The 23559-nt window shown below is 39.7% G+C and overlaps 1 protein-coding gene across 1 annotated transcript in view; it reads left to right on the top strand.

The window, feature by feature from the left end:
• The first annotated feature begins 3951 nt into the window (after nt 1-3951).
• Nucleotides 3952-23559, top strand: part of rfc2 (replication factor C (activator 1) 2) — a 33667-nt gene continuing 14059 nt past the window's right edge. The window contains exons 1-5 of the mRNA XM_062533679.1: nt 3952-4226; nt 17189-17258; nt 22205-22246; nt 22350-22456; nt 22549-22650. Of these exons, the coding sequence (XP_062389663.1) occupies nt 4117-4226; nt 17189-17258; nt 22205-22246; nt 22350-22456; nt 22549-22650 (431 nt within the window). The 5' untranslated portion in view covers nt 3952-4116. The remainder of the gene's footprint in view (nt 4227-17188; nt 17259-22204; nt 22247-22349; nt 22457-22548; nt 22651-23559) is intronic.

Genomic DNA, 23559 nt, shown 5'->3' with positions numbered 1-23559 from the left:
ATTAATGGTGAATATGTGTGTCTTAATATAAAGTGTTACTATTATTATTATCATTATGTTATAAGGGCAGTAGGGCACATATTTCTGATGTCATAGATATCGCGCACTTACTTTCTTATAGCCCTGAGGGGCAATTTCTCCATGCAGGCCTAGTGACAAGATGCACAACATACAAAAAGAGACAGAAGACATAGAAGACAAGACAAAAGGAAGAACAGGACAGACAGGGGTGAGCATGTGTGTGTGTGGGGAGGCAAATAGCCTCAAAAGTAAAAGTAGCCTTCCTCCTGATAGCAAGAGGACAGCGCAGACGCCTGCCATTCAAAAACTCTGTGTAAGACATGGAGTCTTCTGAGATGGAGTTGGCTTTTCTTAGTGTTGCCTTATCATGCAGTGATGTCTGATACTGAAGAGGGTGGCCAATGATTTTAGAGCATGTGTGCACAATGCTCTTGAGGTGTTTCCTGTTTTTGGATAGAGAGTGAAACCAGCATATTGATGAAAAAGTCCTTATACTTTCAATAAAGTAGGTGTAGGCCTAACAAATGTCCTGCATCCTCCATGCTTGTTGAAGTCTATGTACATCTCCTTGGTTTTTATCAAATTTAATGGAGCTATCACACCATTCCACAAACTCACTGAGAACAGGCCCGTGATCTTGGACAGAACCAGATAAGAAAGACAGGAGAACAGTGTCATCAGCAAACTTCACTAGATGACGATCGTCGATCAGGATGGCGGCCTCTACAGTCATCTGTGTACAAGATGAAAAGAAGTGGTGAGAGGACCAGTGTTGGGAGTAACGAGTTACAAAAGTAATGTAATTACTGTAATGTATTGCTTTTTGCTGTAACGCGGTAATGTAAGGCATTCCAAAATCGAAATGGGTAATATGTAACTCGGTACAAAGGTCAGTAACGCAAGTTACATCGCAATTAAGTGGTGTTTTGTTTTTATACAATCGCCACGCGAGATCAGTAGAGGAGAAACAATCCGCGCAAATAAAGGCCTAGAACGTTTTTTTCTTAGGTAGGCTACTTGTAAAAGATGGCTGAAGCTGAAGCAGGCTCGACGTCGGCCAGGACATGTTCAAGATGGACATACTTTCATTACTTTCAGTTTGTTAGAGACAAAGATGCGATGGGACATAGTGCACCGCACTATACCGCAATAGCCAAGTAATTTCACAAAACGTTTAGAGCGATACCAGGCTAACATTACGTGAGTAAAAAGAAAGCAAACTGAGGACAAGAGGAGACTATACAAAGCAGCTAAATTATCCCGTTCCGCGATGCCACTTGAACCTCAAGTAAGGAGACTTGTGGAAGAGTAGCCTATGGTTGAAGATATGCATCCGCTGTCAGCAGTGGAGTCTCCAGCTTTTAGCAAGACCCCCGTCTAGACTAGCAATGACAAGGTAAGGTGTTGTTGCCTCAACAGGTTGTCACTGCTGTAAATAACAACATCATGTCAATCTGTGATCCAGACAAAAACGTCTGTTAAACACAATAAACATTAGCAATAAATAGTAGCTGCCACAAGTCTCCTTACTTCCTGAGGTTCAAGTGGAATAGAAATGCAAAAAAAAAGTGTATCTTGGTAGGTCTTTGGCTTTAGGTTATAATATAGTGTGCACTGATTTTAATGAAGGCTAGGTCTAACTAGTAACCCTTTGTCGGTTTAAAAAAATGCTGCCTATGATTGAGCTGGATCAAGCATAATAAGCTACATAATTTTTTATATATATATATATATATATATATATATATATTAAAGTTTATATGAAAGTAACTCAAACTTAATGCAGTAGTAGTGTAATACAATTCAGAGACAGTAATATTGTAGTGTAACACATTACTTGAAAGTAACAAGTAATACATAATGTATTATGATTTTGAAGTAACTTGCCCAACACTGGAGAGGACACAACCCTGGGGTGAGCCAATGGATGAGTATCTGATGTCAGAGAACCTCTTGTTGACCAGCACCTTCTGTGTTCTTTGGGTGCAAGTCTGTGAGCCACAGAATTAGCTGATGATTGGCCGTTATATGTTTATGGATGCCTTTCAATATGTAGCCTAGATTTGGCATCATCCATCCCTCTTATCGCACGATATGCAAACTGAAGAGGATCCATCTTTGAAGCTGTGGCGTTGATGATGTGAGCTTTCACAATCCTCTCAAAGGCCTTCATGACAGGAGGTGAGGGCAATGGGTCTTAGGTCATTCAGGACTTTAAAGGAACACTTGAAACCGTTTTTTCATATTAAACTATGTTATTCCCTTAACTAAGACGAGTTGATACATACCTCTCACGTTACATACCTCTCACTGGCTCTGGCGCGCGGCGCTACGGTGATAGCACTTAGCTAGCCCAATACATTCATTAGGATCCAAACAGAGATGAAGTTAGAAGCAACCAAACACTTCCATGTTTTCCTGTATTAAAACACAGTTACACGAGTAGTCACACGACCATGTATGGTGAGACAAAATAAAACGTGGTGCATTTCTAAGCAGGTAAGAGGGATAACTATATTGTGTGGCGCAGTAATATCCTCACTCTTGCACCCAATGTTATTCCGCCACACAATGTAGTTATCCCTCTTACCTGCTTAGTGAAGGGGTGAAGACAATTTTTAGTGAATTTCTGCCCTTCCTTGAGTTGCAGCGTTCATCTCGTGCCAACCTTCGCCGAGATAACGCAAGTCAACGGTAACATCCAGCCTGCCACTGAAAACACTCCACAGTACACCCGAATAAATAAATTATAACGTCAGACTATTGATGCACATGCCTGTGTTGATAGAACAATGTTAGAAATAAAACTAACCTTGCATTGCATTGCAATAGCCTACTTTATTCCATGTATGGCAGTGGCGGATTGATATTGAGAAACTAGTCCCTCAAAATGTAATAAATCATTGAGTTGCAAGGTTAGTTTTATTTCTAAAATTATTCTATCAAGACGGACATATCGATAGTCTGACGTTTTAATTGACTTGTCTCAGGTGTGCTGTGGAGTGAGTAAGACTGTTTTGGATGTTACCGTTGAAATGCGTTAGCTCACAACCAGCGTTAGCAAAGGGGAACGCTGCAACTGAAGGAAGGGGTTAAACGTGATAAAAACGGTCTCCACCGACCTATATCACCTTGGTAAAGTTGAAAATGAGGTCCTATGTCCAAAATTCCGAACTATTCCTTTAAGGGAATAACATATAAAAACGGTGAAGTGTTGCTTTTAAGGCTGGTCTTCTTGGGGATGGGCATAATTGTGGAGTGTTTTCATGACTGTGGGACGGCAGTAGAAAGAGACCTCTGGAATATCTGCTGGAAAACACCTCCAAGCTGCTCAGCACAGTATTTCAGTGTGTAACCACAGATGTGATCTGGACCAGCCCTGCCCTTTCTTGATCTGTGTCCTTCTCAAACATTTCACCATAGACTCAACTGTGACAATGATAGGGTCACTCGGGGTCAAAATAGTGATGATATCCACCAACTGAGACTGGTGATCTTTATCAAACCTGGTGTAAAAAGAGTTGCTGGGGAGGCTACAGCCACATACACAGGTCTGAAGTCACGCACAGTAGGCCTAACTGCTGCCATTGTAATATCATATCTTAGACGCAGAAAAAATATTTCGATTTATATGACTTATTTAATTATTTGCAAACGTTACTTTATCTTTGGTAGCACAACGACGTTTTAAATAAACAATTTACCTCTTTATGAATTGAAAAAAGAATGAATTATTTCTGGCTTTTATTTATTTTTATTTTTTTAAAGATATATTTTGGGCTTTTTAATCGGACAGGACAGTAGAGAGTATGACAGGAAACGAGCAGGAGAGAGAGTAGGGGTGGGATCCAGAAAGGACTACGGGGCGGGAATCGAACCCGGGTCGCCGGCGTGTGGTGCAGGTGCCCCAGCCAGTCGCGCTACGGCTGGGGCCTCTGGCTTTTATTTTGAAGGATTAGCGAATGGCGGCCATATTGGAATTGTCGGCAGTGTCGCTAGTTTCACGCATAGGTTTCACGCTGCTAGTTTTAGTTTGCACAGACTGTCTGAAACGGCGGGAGTTTCTGTCGCTCATGAGAGAGAAACATCAGCCAGATGGATGTCGAAAGAAATGACCATGTTAGAACAGAAATGGACGTGGACATAACAACAAACAAGCGCGAAGTCGTGTCCAAAGGAACGGCAGATGCATATGAATTGCCATGGTAAGTTACAACCAACAACAACGCGTTAGTCTTTCCGATGTTTCACTAACGCCAACGTTAATGTTCATTTTCACCATCTTAGTTCTCTGGTGGAAGTGGTTGTTTTTCTACCTTCAGGGTTTGGTCTGCTATATTGTAATCATCCAATTTATACCTCAGACTCAAAAGGTCCTGAAATAGAAAGCCTACAGTTTAAATGTGATTTGGGGAATGGAAATGGAAAGTGTTTTAAGTTGGTGTCCAAAGGCATAATAACTTAAGGATGAGTCTGCTACCCTAACCATTTTGCAAGGCATGCACTATAGTCTATGGCAGGGCTCTTCAATTAGCGGCCCGCGGGCCGGATCCGGCCCCCAAAATACTTTGTAGTGGCCCTTGACGTGTTGGCTGATGTTGTTATATGAGCAAATCCTTATATTCGGTAGAGACGTAAATAGCTGGTGGAAAACACGATAATGGAGGTACAGCGATAGGCTACACTGCGAGTAGCGCCCATAAATAATAGTATATATTTATAACTAGTAGGCCTATATAATAATAACTTGCCTTTGTAGGCTACTGTGTATTATGCAAAGACGTTACTGTGCCTTGCTTCGTTTTTGCGCAGCGTCACCAACATGTTGACGTGCGCCAAATCCAAATTGTTTCCCCCAAAGCATGAAGCACTTCAGGTGCATGAAATCTCACCGGTAGTGTGCCTCTCCAGTCCAAGCAGATCCTTGCGAAAACATTCGCCACTCGTAATGTAGCTATTGGAACAAATAGGAGTCGGTTTAAAAGTTTAACTTTGGTGGCATCAGTTCTGTTGCATGCTCTCACTCGCTCTGAAATCCTGCAGCCACTGCACCTCAGCCAATTGCACGTAACGTTTAGAACGAGTGGAACATAAGTTCCATCTTAGCTTAGTTTCAACGTAAATTGCCACTACGTTGGAGTATATAAGCTACTAACATTTTAACGGGTTGCACCACGCAAATATTTTCAGTGTGAATTCAAACACTAACAAATTCAAATTCTAACACGCATCCATCGCATTGATGTCCACTGTAAGTAACATTGCTTTGTGAACACGTTCATCCAAAATGGTGGGAACGTTATGTACAAGTATGTTGAGAAGAGTCACATATGCGACCGATTACGCACATTTAATTAATTTGAACACTGTTTTGAAAACTGTACCCATTGGAAATTGTATGGACCTAGCAGTTACTGCGCAAAGCTCAGATTCCATTGCTGTTAATGTTATCACAGATGGGTCATTCCGCCGAATGAATGCCATTTCTGTCCCCAGGGGATTATGTACATTTTAACACACAATTTTTACCCCAAAGCCACTTTTTATTGTTAACTAATGATCACTGCATACTAACTAGGTGCAAATTCCAGGTACAATGTTCAGAACATAGGACAAAAACACCCTAAAACACTGAAAATCAGCCTTTTTGTGCTGTCCCCAATGCTAAAATCTACATTTCACCATGAAATATTATTCCTAAAATCATTCTGAAATCTTATTTTCTTTTTATTCTTATTTACATCTATGTCCCAACTATGTGTCTAACATGTAATTTTCATAACAAATTTATATGTTCTTACTTAAAATACTAATTATAGGTGCGTCCCCAGGTTTTGACTCATTCCTGTTACCCCAACATATTTTCCCTCCTAAAAACATTGGAGTATTTGACAAATCACATATTTAATTGAAAATTAGACCATTAAGCCTTCTAAAGGCCAAAGGAAGGCCAAAAGTAAGTTCTTTCATTTTTATTTCTTGAATATCTTATGAAATTGTACCTCTGAGAGACTCGGGTCAATCTAAAATCTCATTCCTGTTACCGAAATTATTTTTTAAAGAAACCAATAATATCAAAAAATATTGAGTGATATTAAAGCATTAGTATGTGTTCAATGTCCTCATGAAGTTAGAATAGACATCAGGTGGCCATACTTAATTTATTTGCATATTTTATGCAAAAAACTCATTGCTGTTACTCTCATTGCTGTTACTTTTACCAAGAATAATAGCACTGAAAGCCATACAAAAAGTTGAAATAGTCCCTTGAGTTTGACCAAAACATTTTTTGAATACTTTCATTTGTGTGTTGATAGATTCTGTGAAAAAAAGTCTAAAAAAATAAGTTTATTTTTGGAGGTTTTCAACTAGCAAATGGCACTCATTCGGCGGAATGTCTATTTGGCTGCAATTACAAGGTCATTATATGGATTATTTCTCACTAAATGCATATTTAACCCTTTTATCATTATAGAATTATTCAAAAGCTTCATAACAATATATAATATGTTCATATTGACAACTCTATGCAGATGCTATGGGCAATATAAGTTTCCCTATTTCTTAAAATCGGTATTTTTTACCGCGCGGCACACGTTAAAAAGTGGTCTGCCATGCATAGTGGGAATGAGTTAATTTCCTGTTAACATGATTTTTTTTAACTTTAGGACCAGGGCTACAAGAAAATACCCATGAAGTCTAATCTTGGGGGGGGGTGCATGTGGACCCCTACTAGCCCATAGACTACTACATTTATATTCGACACTTTACGCTACCCCAGTGTCTCGGATATGCGATTGAATTTTGACTGGGATGCTGTTGGCCTGGCATGCTACCTACGCCGATTTGTGTAGTAGCCTTAAGTGTAAGTGTAAGTGTAAGTGTGAAGTGTAAGTGGCAGACTTTTGCACATTTCAATAGATGTTTGCCATAACAGGATATAACATAACTGACAATTCATCTCCATCTCATATTGTAGTTCTATCATACTGGCTGTGTCCAGAAGTCAAGCGTGCACGCTGGGCAGTGTGCATTTTCCGGAAGTTACGTCAGAATAGACTGTCCGAAAGTCAAGCGCTCTCACTAGTTGGGTACTTCGTTTGGCGTGATTTCCAAGCGTGCATTGATGCATCTTTTTTGGCCTCAGATATCCCATAATCCATTGTGCAGCGCAGGTCAAGCTCCACACGTCATGCAAATCGTCAACACACCCCTCTCCCCGAGTCAGGTGACGCCAACTAGTTAGTGCTGTCCAAATAGAGAGCCGAAGTCCCGCCCCTTCCGTTTGCCTCCATGGGACCCATCTTTGGAAATTTTTTTATGGCAGTCAATGAAGAAATATAAATTATTTTCTGGTCCCGATTGTCTTGTGCCTTGAATGACCCATATGCTGTTTGTCAATTTTAATGACAATTTTTCATGTAAAGACATTTGAAAAGTATGTCGTAACTAGTGAATTACAACATTGTGAAAGATTGTGTTTCCAACGACTACAAACACATCAGTCGCGTTAGTGACGTTAGACCAATTCACAGCCACGGGCGCCAGCAACAGGTCTTATTTGAGCTTCCCCCTTGCCGATGAAAATATCATGAGTCAGAGGATTAAACACATCAGATAATTTGTATTTCATTCATAGACTGTACAAACACTACTGTTAAGTGACTTAGCTGGCAGCAAGATGTAACCGTTAACTAGCATAATAGCTAGCTAACTAGCCAGGCTCTCGTTTGCTAGTTGGTGACGTGCATCGTTTGAGACGAGAGATGTAGTCCACTGCACGGATTCGCACAAAACTTACATAACTTATAAAGTCTAACGAAAAACAGAACTTTATTAATGTGAAAAATTATCTTTTAAATTCCCACACATCATATGTGAAATGCACGGTCCAACTCGAATGGGACCAAAAAATAATTGTTATCTCTCCATTGACTCCCGTGCATAAAAAATCGTGAAATAGGTCCCATAGACCGGAAGTAGAAGGGCGTGACTTCGGCTCTCTATGTAGGTAGGGACGCATACTGAGGAGCGAGCTAAATAAGACGCTACTGGGAAGAGGGTACTATCCAGCGTCCACGCTTGACTTCTGGACATAGCCACTGTGTCGTCCATTCCAACACGTTGTCAATTTCGTCAGACTGATAAATTACACCGGTAAACTAGCGTCTTTCCTCACCTGCACTGAGAGGGGGTAGCACCAGAGACACTTGGTAGCATGCAGACAAGTAGATGTAGAAGTAGCAGAGGGGTTACCAGGATGTAATCTTTGCATTTGGCCTATTTAGGGTGGCAACAAAAAATGGGTGCAAAGGTATCAGCAAAATCTTTTAGCGCATGGCCACTTGACAGACACACAGGACCCATATCCTAGGCCCTAGACTATACAGTATATAAACATGTGGTAGTAGGCGCCAGAGGTTTTTTCCTAAAACGTTCAATTTTGACATAATTAATTTCAAAAGGCTTTAACTTAAAAGGGATAAGAGATAGAGACTTTCTGTAAATTAGAGAAATATTAAGGATGACCCAAGTTTATGTAGGGATTAAATGTATCCAACTAATTTGCATATTATGACATCTTAATGACGTCATATGGTGGCGACCATCTGGATTTTTTGTTTTCATGATTTTTTTTTATATTATTATAAAAATATTAATATTATTATTATTAATATTTTTCCTGACAGACATACACATCACCAGGACATGAAAACACAAAAAGAACAAACATTGTACCATACTGAATGGTCAGGGAAATGGCAAATCATCATAGGCTACTAATAAATATCAAGATGATGGAAATGATGATGATGCTGCAAATTTATGTAGCAGGCCTTTTGCCATAGAGATAATGAATCCCTGTTCATCCAGGTGACACTACTTGTAGTGTTTCATGGTGTGGTACCTGGGTCATTCCGTGTCAAATCAGACAAAATCCAGGAAAATGGTTGCAGCACCGACTCGGATTTTCTTCAAAGTTTGTCTAATTTGTTTAAGTTTTGTTAAATTCTATTGTTTTCATTGTCTTTTTGCCCTTGCCTTTTTACACTCTTTAAATGACCTTATCTTGGAGGCCATGTTAAGGTACTCATATCTTAAAAAGTATCATTCTTAGCCTGACTAAACTTTATAGAATGGAAGACAAGCATGTTCTCAGTAAGATTCAATGATTAAATGTTTGTACCACAGTCTCATTGGTTGTACAGAAGTCCCTAGTTTCTGAAAAAACATGCAAAAAAAGTGATATTGAGGGTCTCAAAACTTTTTTATTGGGACACACCTGCCATCAATGAGTCTTTTCTATAGAAATATAATACTTTGTTAATGTTGCCCCAAAATGTGAAGTGAAAAGTATATGGACATGTAGCAGCTAGTGTGTAAAGTTCTAATATTGCATCCAAGCCCCGTTCACAGAATAAATGCATGTAGTTACAGGTGTTTTGGTAACACCAGAATAAACATTTACAATAAAAAAAATGAAGTTTGGCACCCCCCTCTGGCGAAAACAGTAGCACAATGAGTGCACTATCAGGCACTTTCAAAACCTAATTAATAAACTGTTTGCAGATGTTAGCACTTCTATGATGCAGCACAGGAGTGGTTGATCAGAACACTGGTATTCAAATGGCCTTTGAGAACTGATGAATGAATACTGGAACATGAAAGGGTATCCCCAGTTAAGGCCTATTTTAGATTAATGGTTAAAACATAATTTCAAGTACATAATTCGGTGTATTTGGTATCCTTTTCAATTTCAAGGTATTAGGAATTTCTGCTTCTTTTTCAGGGCTCCAGAGTGCGACCAATTTGGTCGCATATGCGCCCAAAATTTTTAAGAGTGCGACTGAAAAAAATTCTAGGTCGCACTGGTGCACCTGATGCTGCTCGGGTGAAAGCATATTATTTCTGTCAGAAGTTTTCATTGTAGACTATTAATGCAGCTTTACCAAACGTTTTAGAAATAAACCCCCTCTCTCGCTCTCCCTCTCCCTCTCGTGCGCACCCCCCCTCGACATGCACATCCACAATCGTGAAAGCAATGACGCATAGAAGACGACTACGTTAGCTAAATTATACTAAAATCCGGTTAGCATCATAGCATACTGCACAAAATGTATCAAAACTCTTGCATTCAAGTTGACTGATGATCTCATGTTTTCCAACTCCAAGACTCAAAAGGGCCTGTCCCAGGGAGGAAAAGTATTAGCCTACCTTGAAAATATAGAATTTTTTTCAGTCGCACTCTTAAAAATTTTGGCAAAAAAAGCAAGGGCAAAAAGACAATGAAAACAATAGAATTGAACAAAAATATTTTACAGATTTTAGTTATGGAACCTAAACATTGTGTAGACAAACTTTGAAGAAAATCCGAGTCGGTGCTGCAACCATTTTCCTGGATTTTGTCTGATTTGACACGGAATGACCCACAACATAAAATCCCACTCCACACTGCCTACACCTGTAGCCTATTTTGTCTGACGGCAGCAATTAGATCTGCCACGCGCGCCGGCCGAGTGGAGAGAACTCGCATGGCTCCGTCTATTCTAATTCTCGTTACGACTCCCCACACTGTCTCTACGTTTCCCCAAGCTCTCCTATGGACATGTCGACCTCGTCTAACACATAGGGTTGGGTATCGTTTGGGTTTTATCCGATACCGGTGCCAAATCGATACTTTTAAAACGGTGCCGGTGCCTGAACCGGTAGTTTTTTTCTTTTTTTTTACAATGAAATGGTCTAGCATGAATAGGCTATATGCACGGCTGTACATCATTTGTTTCAAGCATTAGCTGTGTTGTATCTGCATCTTATCTTATATTTAGCTCCTTATATGTTCACTCCAACAAGATATGGTTACCCCGTAACCCCATTATAAAAATGTTGTTATAATTAATTATAAATTAATTATATTATATAATTAATAAATTGTTATACTCAATTTACTATCAATATCTCATTGCTTCTATGCATAATATATCTAAATGTTAAAACAGCTTGCCATGGGTGCACACACAATGGTAAGCTCTGCTTTCATGTTCATCCAATATAGGCCTAGGTGGCTTGCTATAAGGTAGGCTAAGTTAAAATGGCTTGCCATAGAACTGCCAGGTCAAACGCATTTCTAAGTAACGTTGAGGGACTTTCAAGTTCGTTCAGTGTGTTCCCAAATGCTTCAAGAAATATGTCTTCCCTCATAACACGGAATAGTTTTAAACATGTTACATGTGCTGATGTTGAAGTGTTTTGATACCCAGCACAGGGATTTTAAAAAAAAGAGCAACTATAGTAGCCAATGCGCTAACATTGGCTACCCCTGTATGAGCAGCTTAATTAGCGATACCTACGCCGGAGATGGTTAGCCTGTTTGACAGCTCAGGGATATCAACGCAGAGGTATGTTTGTAACCTGCATATTTATGGTTTTGCAAGCTAACATTTAGCATGATCTTCATATTCATTGTGATACGTAATAATCAAGGCAACTTGAAAACTACTGGCACTACTACTGCTTGTTGTCTATGGGGACTATTTTCAGATGCTGCGTACGATATCACTGCGCCTATGGTACGTTTGCAAGTTGCCTGGATTATTACGCCAGATGAGAGTGTAGTTCCATGTCAAATCAGCCTAGAAAAACGCCAGGTTTCATTTTCAGTTGGTCTTATTGCACTTTCTAACTTGAGAGGAGACACGTTTTAAATGGGAAAATTACCAGAAATCTTAGTCACTTTTAAACATGAAGCTAGCAGGCGAGAAGCTAATGGTCTAATCCGATTCAATGATCTATGCTAGGCTGAAGCTAAAAGTTGTATCGCCAGACTCAGAGAATGGCTGGATGAACGGGAACAAGGTAAATATCGATTGTTTTGCTCAAGGGGAGGTGGAAAATGAGCGTATTTCCAAAAATGGCGGAATATCCCTTTAAGTATTGGAATGGCCATGTTAAATTCCCATAGAGGATTATTATTTTTATTTTTAAAGGCCAGTTATTTTATGGATCCAGGACACTATGCACCCTGATAATGTCCCCTTGGCCTTTGGAATTAAAGTAATCTCGCATCAACACTATACCCTTCACCATACTAGGAGTTTGGCTTTATGCTTTATGTCAGTTATTAGCTGTTAGCTAATTAGCTGGTTTCATTCTCATTGAGCTCAATGCAATTCAAACAGCTAATTAGCTAACAGCTAATAACTGACATAAAGCATGCCAAACTCCTAGTATGGTGAAGGGTATAGTGGGGTTATTTTAATTCCAAAGGCCAAGGGGGTGAGGGTGCATAGTGTCCTGGATCCATGAAATAACTGGCCTTGAAAAATAAAAATTTAAATCCTCTATGGAAATTTAACATGGGCGTTCCAATACTTATGACCCCCTATAATTTACTTACAATACATTATTCATTCACAAAGAAAATTGATGTCCTAACTGCCATTGATGTCTTTAAACGTCAATTTAGACCCATACATTGTATTGATGTCTATAGACGTCAATTGCATTTTTCAATGGAGAGGGCTCATGGTAGGGATGCGCCGATCCGACTTTTTCAGTCTCGATACCGATACCGATGCCTGGGCTCTGCATATCGGTCGATATCCGATACCGATCCGATACCATTGTTAATTAATAAACTGTATACCTCACCATGTGGAAAAGACTAAAAGCATCAGGCTTGACTTAAACATTCTTTCCCTAACTAAACATTACTTTCCTAAGAAAAAATCTAACAAAATAACACTTAGATATAAAGGTAATGTATTATTATTATTATTATTATTATTATTATTATTATTATTATCATCATTATTGATTGCATTACTAGTATTACAAATAAACAGTTGTGCACCAGCAGAAACTTGGAACAGCATTCAAATTCAAGTTTACAGTTATTACTAAATAATAAATCTAACTAGCTGACATGAAACTCAAAAAATGCATAATTGTCTCCCATCAAAAACATTTTGCAGATAAAAATCCCATATTAGTGACATACATTGAAACACCCCTGCCAAAATGGTGTCACCCGCGAAACCCCTCTATTTACTCATAGTGGTATAGTCCCGCAGTTTCCCCACGATAAACTAATTAGTTCACACGGAGTTTGAATGGTGGTAAACGGCACTTGTTGTACGTTTTATCTAATAAATGAGAAGTTTCTAACAGCTAATTTGAACATTTGCATGTCTTGATACCAAGAACAGTTTATACAGATATGAGATGAAAATGACAATGTGTTTAGTTTGAGTAGCCTATTTTGTGTTGCCTAAATGCAACAAAACGCATGAAGATCGTAATTAATCTATGACAAATGGAGGTTAGTATAGACATTCTTTTGATCCTATGACATACATTTGGTATCTGTATTTATCTCATCCGTGAATTTAAACACTCAGAGCACACAGTGAGGTGATGACAGACACACTCTAACCCGCAGCAGTGAGCTGTCTGCTACAGCGGCGCTCAATGGCATGGTTGAGCGTCATGGCTCAGCCTTTTTTTTAAACTAAATTAAATTCGGCCCATGGATCGGCTAATTTTTCCGATCCCCGATCCAGCTATGTAGTTCATATCGGGGCCGATATCCGATCCAAATATCGGATCGGTGCATCCCTAGCTCATGGGTGGGCTTGGGAACGATCTGGCAGAGTTTCAGGCTTTTAAACAGACTGTACTAGTGATCCGAACTGCTAGATGGCAGCAGTGCCATTTGGATCATTAGTATCTGCCTCCAGAGTGCACATGCAGAGACAAACAGCAAGAAAACACAATCAAGATTGACCACAGTAGATCTAGTTTGCACGTGGTCCAGCAAATAATATGCTTACTTCTTACATCAAGGATGGAAAACACGTGAACGGTATGATCCATTTACATTGGATATTGCTATATAGACTAGGGGTGTAAATCGGAGCCTTCATGCCGATTCGATTCGATATCGATTTCCTAGGTCAGCGATTCGATTCTTTTCGATTATTTAGAATTCCCACCGATACGATTCGATTCGATTCGATTCGATTTTTACATGATATCTATTAAGTTTAAAAAATCTAGAAAAATAGAAATAATTTGCCTTTTATTGAGAATACAGAAACAGTAGCCTATTCTATTCACATGATGTGTATGTTACAGTATAAACAGGGCCAAATGATCTTTCTACCAGCCTTTTAGTGCAGTTTCTTCCTCCACACGCTGTGACATAGCCTACAGTAGGCTACCTGCTGACTGTGAGATAACCTAATACAAATTGTAGGCCCAATATATCTGCTATTGCATATGCATTTTGTGTATAATCAATATTAGAAGATTAATTAGCTAAACGTTTAACTTTAGGTAATTTAAGTCATAGGCAGCCTTCACTGTATTGGCGATGTGAGATTAAATAGGTGTCTGTCACTTTAAGGACGTGAACTTGCGAAAACGTTCTGAAGTTGGAAAGATTCCCTGGCCGTGTCGTAGCGGTACAGGCTATGATAGTTGTCACTGTTCAAAATAAATCAGTCCACAACTGGAGGACTTTTTGAATCTGAGGTACATGCTCAGCAAAGACAGTATGGGAAACGAACACAAATCATAATCTGAAGCATGTTCAACTAACGGGATAAACGTTTCCCCAAAACTTTAAATTGATTCGTTTGGACACTTGTTTCTCCAATTCCACTTCGTCCTACTGTTATTAAATAACACCTGCTACTCAGAACACAGAAATGTTCAGAACACGTAGCCTAACTTGTAAAACGACACAGTAACTAAAAGGTCTCTAGAATACATTGGCCAAATGTCATTGCGTATAATAATGAATGACTAACGTCACTGTTAGCGTGCTCACTTGATCTCATAGATATATATCTATGACTTGATCTGACAAATTCATCAGCTGTTTTCCACATGGGAAAAAACGTGTGCATCAGTGAAGCTATGGTAGGCCTAACAGTGAGGGTCATTAAATGCCAAACGTAGTCCACCAATTTATGCGATGATGACAAAATTCGCAGCCTATAAACGCTTTGTTGCGGTGCTGAACGTTTACAGTGAAGCATGTATGTCAACAACCCGCCAATTGCGAATGACCTTTTAATTCTACTCGCCAATGCAGATTTTCACTCACATTTGGCAAGTGGCAGAGGGTGCCAATTTTAAACCCCTACTAGGCTATAAAGTAGAAGACAATAATGAGGATAGCGCTACCCGCAGATTAGGAGCAGGTAGTAGGCTACGCATAGGAGCATATGCTGAAAATACTAAAATAAATACATAAATCGATTATCTTGCGGACGTATCGATGCATTGAATCGTCGGCTGTAGAATCGATGCATCGATGCAAATCGATTAATATTTACACCCCTAATATAGACTAACAACAACTTTGCTAGTGTTAGCTTGCTAAGTCTACCGTCCTGTTCAGAGTCTATAGCGACCATCAGAGTCCCTAGCAACCTTGACGAGACTGACGAGATAACAGTGCAATCGTGGTTGACATACTGCTGAAACGCTTATGTTAAAAAGTTGATTTTCACAAAAAGATTTTTTTCAAAAAGTTTTCTCCATTTTTTGGTCAAAATCAGTGTTTTTAGCAAAACTAACTCATGTTCTACTGACGATTACTAAAGAACGGTAAACGATAGAAACAAACCGTTTTTTTCCTGGTGAAATCTACTCTTTCATTTGGTAGCTTGTGTGTTTACATAGTCATAAAACTCATTGTTCGGTGGATCTTACAGGCATGCAAACTCCTCACCTTTCGGCGAAATTCGCCGTTTTGAATCAAAAATAGGTGACTTACATGATTCGTGCAGATCCGATGAGAGAATATTTAGGGGGGGGGGGGGGGGTGTCAAGGTGAATTGAATTTACAACTGAGTTTACAAATCAGGCGCAGACGTTAACACCTCTTGAGGTGTTTCCAGAGCCGCATTTAAAGCGTGTCTGATCAGCAAGGGAAGCGTGAATGTAGCCCCTATGCGTTTAATAAACATTAGTGGAAGCTAATTGTTGACAACGAGATGTCAGGTGGAATAGTGATTCTGGCGAGAAGAGATGCCGAGGGATTTAACAGGTGGGCTAGTGGAAACTTTCAAATTCTATTAGAAAAAGACGCTGAGATTAGTGTAGCAACGTAGCATAGGTTGTTTTCTTGTAGACATAACGAGTTCTTTTGATGAAGAATACGTGCAAAGCCTACGCAAAAGATATGCAACTCAAATGATTCGCTATAGTAACGTAGCCAAAAAAAGTTACGACTGCTTCAGACCCAGACCACACGTAACGCACGTAACCGTTTGAGTTATGTGTGTGACTTTCAACAAGTTTCAGTTACACCCGGATCATTACGAGTTCGTAAGCCATGCGTAAATTAAATTTACATGTTATTGTCGAGTTACAGGAGGACCCTGATCAGTAGCCTAGTCTGTGCCTACAGGTACACGTAGCCTACAGTTTAACATGTAATATGAAGACAGTTCACATAACTTTATTGGTTGGTTAAACACACTAGCACAATATAGCCTAAACCACAATCTGTAGTAGCCTAGGCTGCATATTAAAACGTTTAAAAACAATTTGAAAAGTTAAAAGCCTATCTACCCTATTTTATATAATAATATTTGAATGTTTGAAATAGTGTGTGTCTCAAGCAAGTTTATTGATTACCTGGTTTGGTCCAACAGATATTCAGACTTATCCTTATTCTGATAGTTTAAGTGTCCTTTAGGCCTATGAAATCATCAGAAATGTGTAATAAGCACAGAGAAAGAGAGAGATAGAAAGAAAGACACACTTTGTTTCCATGTTTTTTTTTTTCCGGGATGGGGGGGGGGTCGGAAAAGAGTCTCACCTTTTTCACCCCTGACCAGTTTGCATGCCTGATCTTAGAAAAACAGTCAAAATGCTGTAAAACGTTTGGCAGTATGGAGCGCTCTGCACTGAAAATGGCTGGCAGCCAATGAGTTAAAGGTTGAATATTTCCTCATAATTTCATTTAATAACACTTGGTTAGGTAAATACTTTTTGCAGTGTGTGTTTAGCCTTCACATGACCATACATAGTCAAAATGAGTTTGATATCGATTGTAATCATTGCCTTTGAAATCATAATATGCAACAATATATTACATAATGTTGTTTTAACAAATTTGTCTGACTTGGTTAATGTGCGTGCTGTGTTGCAGGGTAGAGAAATACCGACCCCTAAAATTGGAAGAGATTGTGGGGAATGAAGAAACTATTAACAGACTAGAGGTAAGTCTATTTGTATCTTATTTATTCCTCTCTTCATAAAGTCCCTAATGTAACCATTGGAGGCAATTATAGGGATTGAACAAACTATTAAAGTGGACATGAAACACTAGATGAAGTTGTCTTTGTTTGAAATATTGATTCTCACTCCATCAATCCGAATGGGTTGAATAATGTCAGGGACACAAGTCCTAGAAAGTAACATTTCTGCAGCAATGTAGCGCCATCTTGGGCTACAATAGAACTAGTGGTGGGGGAAAAAATCTATTCTGTTCAGTATCGTGATATTTTGTGCATGCAATTATATCGATACAAGTAGCTCAAAGTATCGCAATACTTAATTATATAATTTAATTATCTATTTTACTTTCATTTGAGGCGAGTTTACTCAGGGTTTACTCTGATCACATTAAATATGCTAGATAGCTAGATATATAGATAGATAGATACTTTATAGATCCCCAAGGGGGAAATTCAAGATATTACGCTCACAAGGTGGCGCTTGTTGTGGCGTTTTACTGTGCATTCAACGGCAATTTCAAATTGAAAGTGTGGGTGTGTTTCGGTTTTCAACAAAAAGCAAATAGTAAGGACCTTGATATGCACCGTGCCATGACAAAGTGAGTTGAACAGTGTTGTTTTCCTTATTTTTTGTAATGCCTTCGAACAATATGAGAGACATGAATAGCAATATATCGCAGAATCGAATCGCAATACTTGTTGTAACGCAATATGTTTAGAATCGCAATAATATCGGATTGTGGCCCAAATATCGCAATAGTATCGAATTGTCATTCTTTTGCCAATTCCCACCCCTAAATAGAACGTGACATCACTTGGTTGGTTGGCTTGGAAATTCTACAATAGTAAACACTACGAAACTAGTAACGAAATACTGAAAATGAGCAGCAAAATGCTAACTTGTAAACCACGGATTAAGGGGGGGGGGGCACTTTTGTATTGCCCCTAGATGTAGCAATGAGTTTTTCCGGCTGAAGGTTTTGAATCAGACTGTTCACTTTCATCATTTACCCCTTCAACGCAAAACTGTCCTCCACCATTGGCTAGCCGCGTTAAAAAGGAAAAACCCACCAGTTAGCCATAATGCCAGGGTCTGTAGCGATCACTTTGTCGAAGAGGACTACGTGGAGGAGAGAGTGTTTGATTAATCCGGGTAGCTAGCTGCACGACGGACCAACATATTTATAATGTGTATAACTTTCTTTAGGGCAAATGAGTGAGTTGCTGAGCATGAAGCAGCATCCCGAAGGCAGATGGAGGCCCTATAGCGTTACTTTGAGCCGTAAGGGCATAAATTCTGGTTTTGAGGTGCACAGAGTCAGAGTTGCCAACTTCGGGTATTTGGAGTGAAATTGTGTGAAGTCGGGGGATGGGAGTGGGGGGAGTGGGTAGAAGGATGTCATCTTTTAGGGGGCATTTTGCTTATTTGGGGCAGCTATCAGGCGGGTACCAAAAGTATCAGCACAATCTTTAAGTGTAGGCCCATTGGCATACACGCCGGGCCCATATACTACTGTACTTAGACTATATAAACATATAGTTGTTAACCCTCTAAGCGCCACCGTCGACTTAAGTCGACAAGATGCGGTACTGGATAAAACGACCGAATTGGTCAAATAGGGTGTGAAATTTCGTTCAAACTCCCTGCCACTAGTTGGCAGACATGTCAAACTACGTCCCTGACTCAGAATTACGCCAAGTACTGTAGGTTATAGCCTCCCTGTTGTGAGCGCAGATGCGTCTGAGATGTCAAATGAAATAGTGATCCTAGGAGAGATGCCGAGGGATTTCACAGGTGGGCTAGTTGAAACTTTCAACTTCTATTAGAAAAAGACGCTGAGATTAGTGTAGCAACGTAGCATAGGTTGTTTTCTTCTAAGGTTCGTTTTGTCCAGAGACACAGTTGATTGACATGATAATGCTGTCTTTTGCCTATGTAACTCAAATGATTCGCTAGTAACGTAGCCAAAAAAAGTTGCAACTGCTTCAGACCACAAGTAACGCACGTAACCGTTTGAGTTATGTGTGTGACTGGTGACAAGTCAGATCATTATGATTTACGAGTTCGTAAGCCAGGCGTAATGTAAATTTACATTTCATTGTCGAGTTACAGGACCCTGATCAGTAGCCTAGTCTGTACCTACAGGTAGCCTACAGTTTAACATGTAATATGAAGACAGTTCACATAACTTTATTGGTTGGTTAAACACACTAGCACAACAATTGCATGTTAAAACGTTTAAACACAATTTTGCAAATTAAAGCCTATCTACCCTATTTTATATAATATTAGTTTGAAATAGTGTGTGTCTCAAGCAAGTATATTGATTACCTGGTTTGGTCCAACAAATATTCAGACTTAACCTTATTCTCAGTCTAAGTGTCCATTAAGCCTATGAAATCTTCAGAAATGTGTAATAACTTCATTCACAGAGAAAGAGAGAGAGAGAAAGAAAGAAAGCGGGTCCCTCACGCTTTGGAAGATTTTTTTCATTTTTTTTTCACATGTTTTTTTTTTGTTGTTTTTTTTCGGGGGGGGGATTTGCGCACTCTTCTCACCTTTTTCACCCCTGACCCATTTTCATGCCTGAGCAATGCTGCTGCTGGACAACGTAGAGAAAAGTCCTACTCCAAGCACAAATGTGGATCTTTTGCCCAATGTCAGTGTTATGAACAGTATTTCACGGGTCTAGGTGTTCATAGGGAAGTTAGAAGACCCTCATCAGACGTGTTATTTGTGTAGAGAACGACAGTATTGGTCAGGGCACCGCCATTTTTTATCGCGCTAGCCAGTTTGCCCTTTCGTTTTCCTTGTGCCTCTCCATAATTGCGAGGACAGGTAACGTGATGGAGAATTTGTCTAATACTATTGGGTATGTCGGTATGGAGGTCGAAGTGTCCATAGGAGAACTGTGGGGCAACGTAGCAGCAGTGTGGGTAGTCGCAATGAGAATGAGAACGAAAGCCATGCTGCTTCAGTCCACTCGGGAGGCGCGCGTGGCAGATCCATGGTGCCGTCAGACAAAATAGGCAACAGGTGTAGGCAGTGAGGGGTGGGTTTTTATGTAATGCCTTGCAATGAGAAGTAGGCATATTGTGAAACAGTTAGCAGACCCTCATCAAACGTATTAGTAGTGTGGAGAACGAAAGCTTATGGTCGGGGCAATGTGTTTTTTTTTATCGTGCTAGCCATATTCTCCCTCGATAGTGACCGTGTGCCTCTCCATAATCGGAGGAGGACGGTAATGTAGTGGAGCCTTTGTCTAATATCAATAGATGTTTTAGACGAGGTCGAAGTGTCCATAGGAGAGCTTGGGGAAACGTAGCAGCAGTGTAGGGAGTCGCAAGGACAATGAGAAAAAACAGAGCCATGCTGATTCACTCCACTCGGGAGGCGCGCATGGCAGACCTACAGGCTGTCGTCAGACAAAATAGGCAACAGGTGTAGGCAGTGTGGGTTGGGTTTTTCTGTTATGCCTGGCAATGAGAAGTACCATGAAACACTAGAAGAAGTGTCACCTGGATGAATAGGGATTCATTATATTTACAATTAAAGATGCACCGATTGCAATTTTTTGGCCTATTCCGATTTCCGATTTTTCATAGAATTTGACCTGCCGATACCGATTTTAGCCGATTCCGATTAAATTTCTTCTAACCACTTTACGGCACAAACAAAGAGTTATTTTCTAGCCTATATTTTCTTTAATACAACATGTTAATATGGAAATTTAATCAACTTATCAATGGCTGGTAGAAAAATGTGAATAGACTGATTCTTCTTCAAGTCTTCTTCAGCTACAGTATTCTCAGTGTGGGACATTCATTTCACACATACTAATAGAAATGCACTGTATAGGAACACTATTTTTTTTTCTTCTCACATCCAATATCCAACTACTGTGTGTAAACGGCTGAAAATCGGTATGCACAATACTATATTAGTACTTAGCAATATGAGCTAGACGTTTGACTAACATTTTAATAATTCTCACTATTTACATAAATTTAACTTCGTTAGTCACAATGGGCCTTCCGGCGGGCCCACTAGGGGGCGCTTCTGCACAAAGGGGTTAAGAACTGTTTGCTGCCATCATGAAACGTATCTCGTGGTTATGGAAATATCACGCAAAAGGCTAATTTTTCAAGTTAGAAAAACACTTGTTCCAAACTATATCATATCAATATAGTTCAACATGTTATTTCACCGTGATTTCACGTGTTTGGGGGCACCACACATCCAAATAAATGCCCTTAATGGCCCACAGGCTATGCAGTCTCCATAGGTTAACATGGCAAAAACTCGAGAGCTTGCCAGGCCTTGCTTGCCTAGTTACGGGTTGCTAAGCCACGATTGGCCTGTGGCGGTTTTAGGGCGTGGCTCTGGAAGGGTCGATTGTAACTTTTCTCATGCCATTTAAAGTAGCAAAAAAAGAATCTGCAGTATGGAAAATAAAACGAGATGAAGAACTATATTGCATTTTGGGGCCTATTACTGCATTGCATCGCATCGTATCGAATTGCACTGATTCGTTCTGTATTAAACCGCATCGTCTGTGAATCGTATCGTAGCTTTATGAATCAATACGAATCGAATCGTCTTAAAAGGGAGAGATTCACACCCTAATGTGCACCCATGTGCAGGCCAATGTTTCACAGATTTTGTTTGTTTGTTTGCCGTGGTTACTGTGATGGGCTCAGACCCAGTAGGAGTCACATGACGGTGGTGATGCGCTTACTGTTGCAGACCCACACCTCATAGACCCAAAATGATTATTGCCAGCTGTAACTTACCTAGATATTAGCCATACCAAGCCTACTGATGGCACTGAAAGCAAATTTAACTACACATAAAGAATGACTCACATTATTGGCTCTGGTCCTTAAGCTAAGTATTAACCTGACTGTTGCTTTAATTTTTTTTTCAGGTTTTTGCCAGACAAGGCAATGTTCCAAACATTATTATTGCCGTGAGTTCTGTTGGTTTTTGTGATTTTTCTCATCATGATATGAGTAATGTTGATGTATTTGTGGTGAAAGTCTCAACATCTGCAGGACATGTTATTGTAACAGGGGCCTCCTGGTACTGGAAAAACAACCAGCATTTTGTGCTTGGCCAGATCTCTGTTGGGCTCTGCTATGAAGGATGCCGTGCTTGAGCTGAATGCATCAAATGATCGGTAGCTAATGGATCTCTGCCTCAAGATGTTAATTTACTGTTGGAGGAAAACCTTGTATCACATGTCATGTGTAATTGCTTTTATCTATATAGAGGTATTGATGTGGTGAGAAACAAGATCAAGATGTTTGCTCAACAGAAGGTAACTCTACCCAAAGGACGTCACAAAATTATCATCCTGGATGAAGCAGACAGGTAAGGCTTGGAAATGAGTATAGAAGTAGGAGTTTTGTGCATGTAATGACTTCGGTTTGTTTGATTATGTCTGCAAGTTTTTATTTATGTTTATGGCTCATTTTATATCAATTTAAACTAAGCGGCAACATTCTAATCTGAACAATGAAGCAATAACTCAAACATCCACTAAGGCCTGGTCTGGTCCCAAAAGTGAGCTAGTGTCCATATCAAAGCTATCCTAGAAATCTAGACACCCCTAGCAGCAGTAAAGCTAAATTTGCACATTTGTGCAAATGCAGATCAATGCAGATAATTTGCAAATCTAATTTGCTGCCGGGTCTAGCAACTCTCCGTTGACTTGAGATCTGGCCAGTTTCAACGAGGTCCGGGCCAATCACATCATGTATGGAGTCGGTAGGCAGGCTTAACATACTGTTGACTGACCTGTGACCAGAAGTTGCTACCATTAAGCATCCTGCTTCTTGAAAACAAGATGATTCATTTAGGGCTATCCTATTGTGTGGAGAGGGAATTTGAAAGACAACTGTTTATCCCATCCCTCTGATTGATGATGACTGATGTGGGTGTCTGGCTCGTCAGGCTATATCAAAGCAATACTGAAGTAGTGTTAATTTCGTCAGACGAGACGAGACTTAATATGTTCGTCAACAACCTTTGTTTTCAAGACTAAGACGAGACGATGACGAGACTGAACCAATGTCCTGAAACACTGACTAAGACTATATTAAAATGCATTACTGTTGACGAAAAAAGACGAGACTAAAATGTTTTGCATGATATCAAAACTAAGATTAAAATCTCTCTTCGTTTTCGTCTACAAATGAGAAGACATTTGTGCAAATGCAATGCATTTCTACCTGTTAAGTGTTCAAAATAGTCCAAATGAGTTGCACAGTACATGCACAG

This window comes from Sardina pilchardus, chromosome 4 (assembly GCF_963854185.1).
Source record: "Sardina pilchardus chromosome 4, fSarPil1.1, whole genome shotgun sequence".
Classification (NCBI taxonomy): domain Eukaryota; kingdom Metazoa; phylum Chordata; class Actinopteri; order Clupeiformes; family Clupeidae; genus Sardina; species Sardina pilchardus.
The sequence above is the reverse complement of the archived record's forward strand: the minus strand, read 5'-3'. Positions and strand labels throughout refer to the sequence as shown.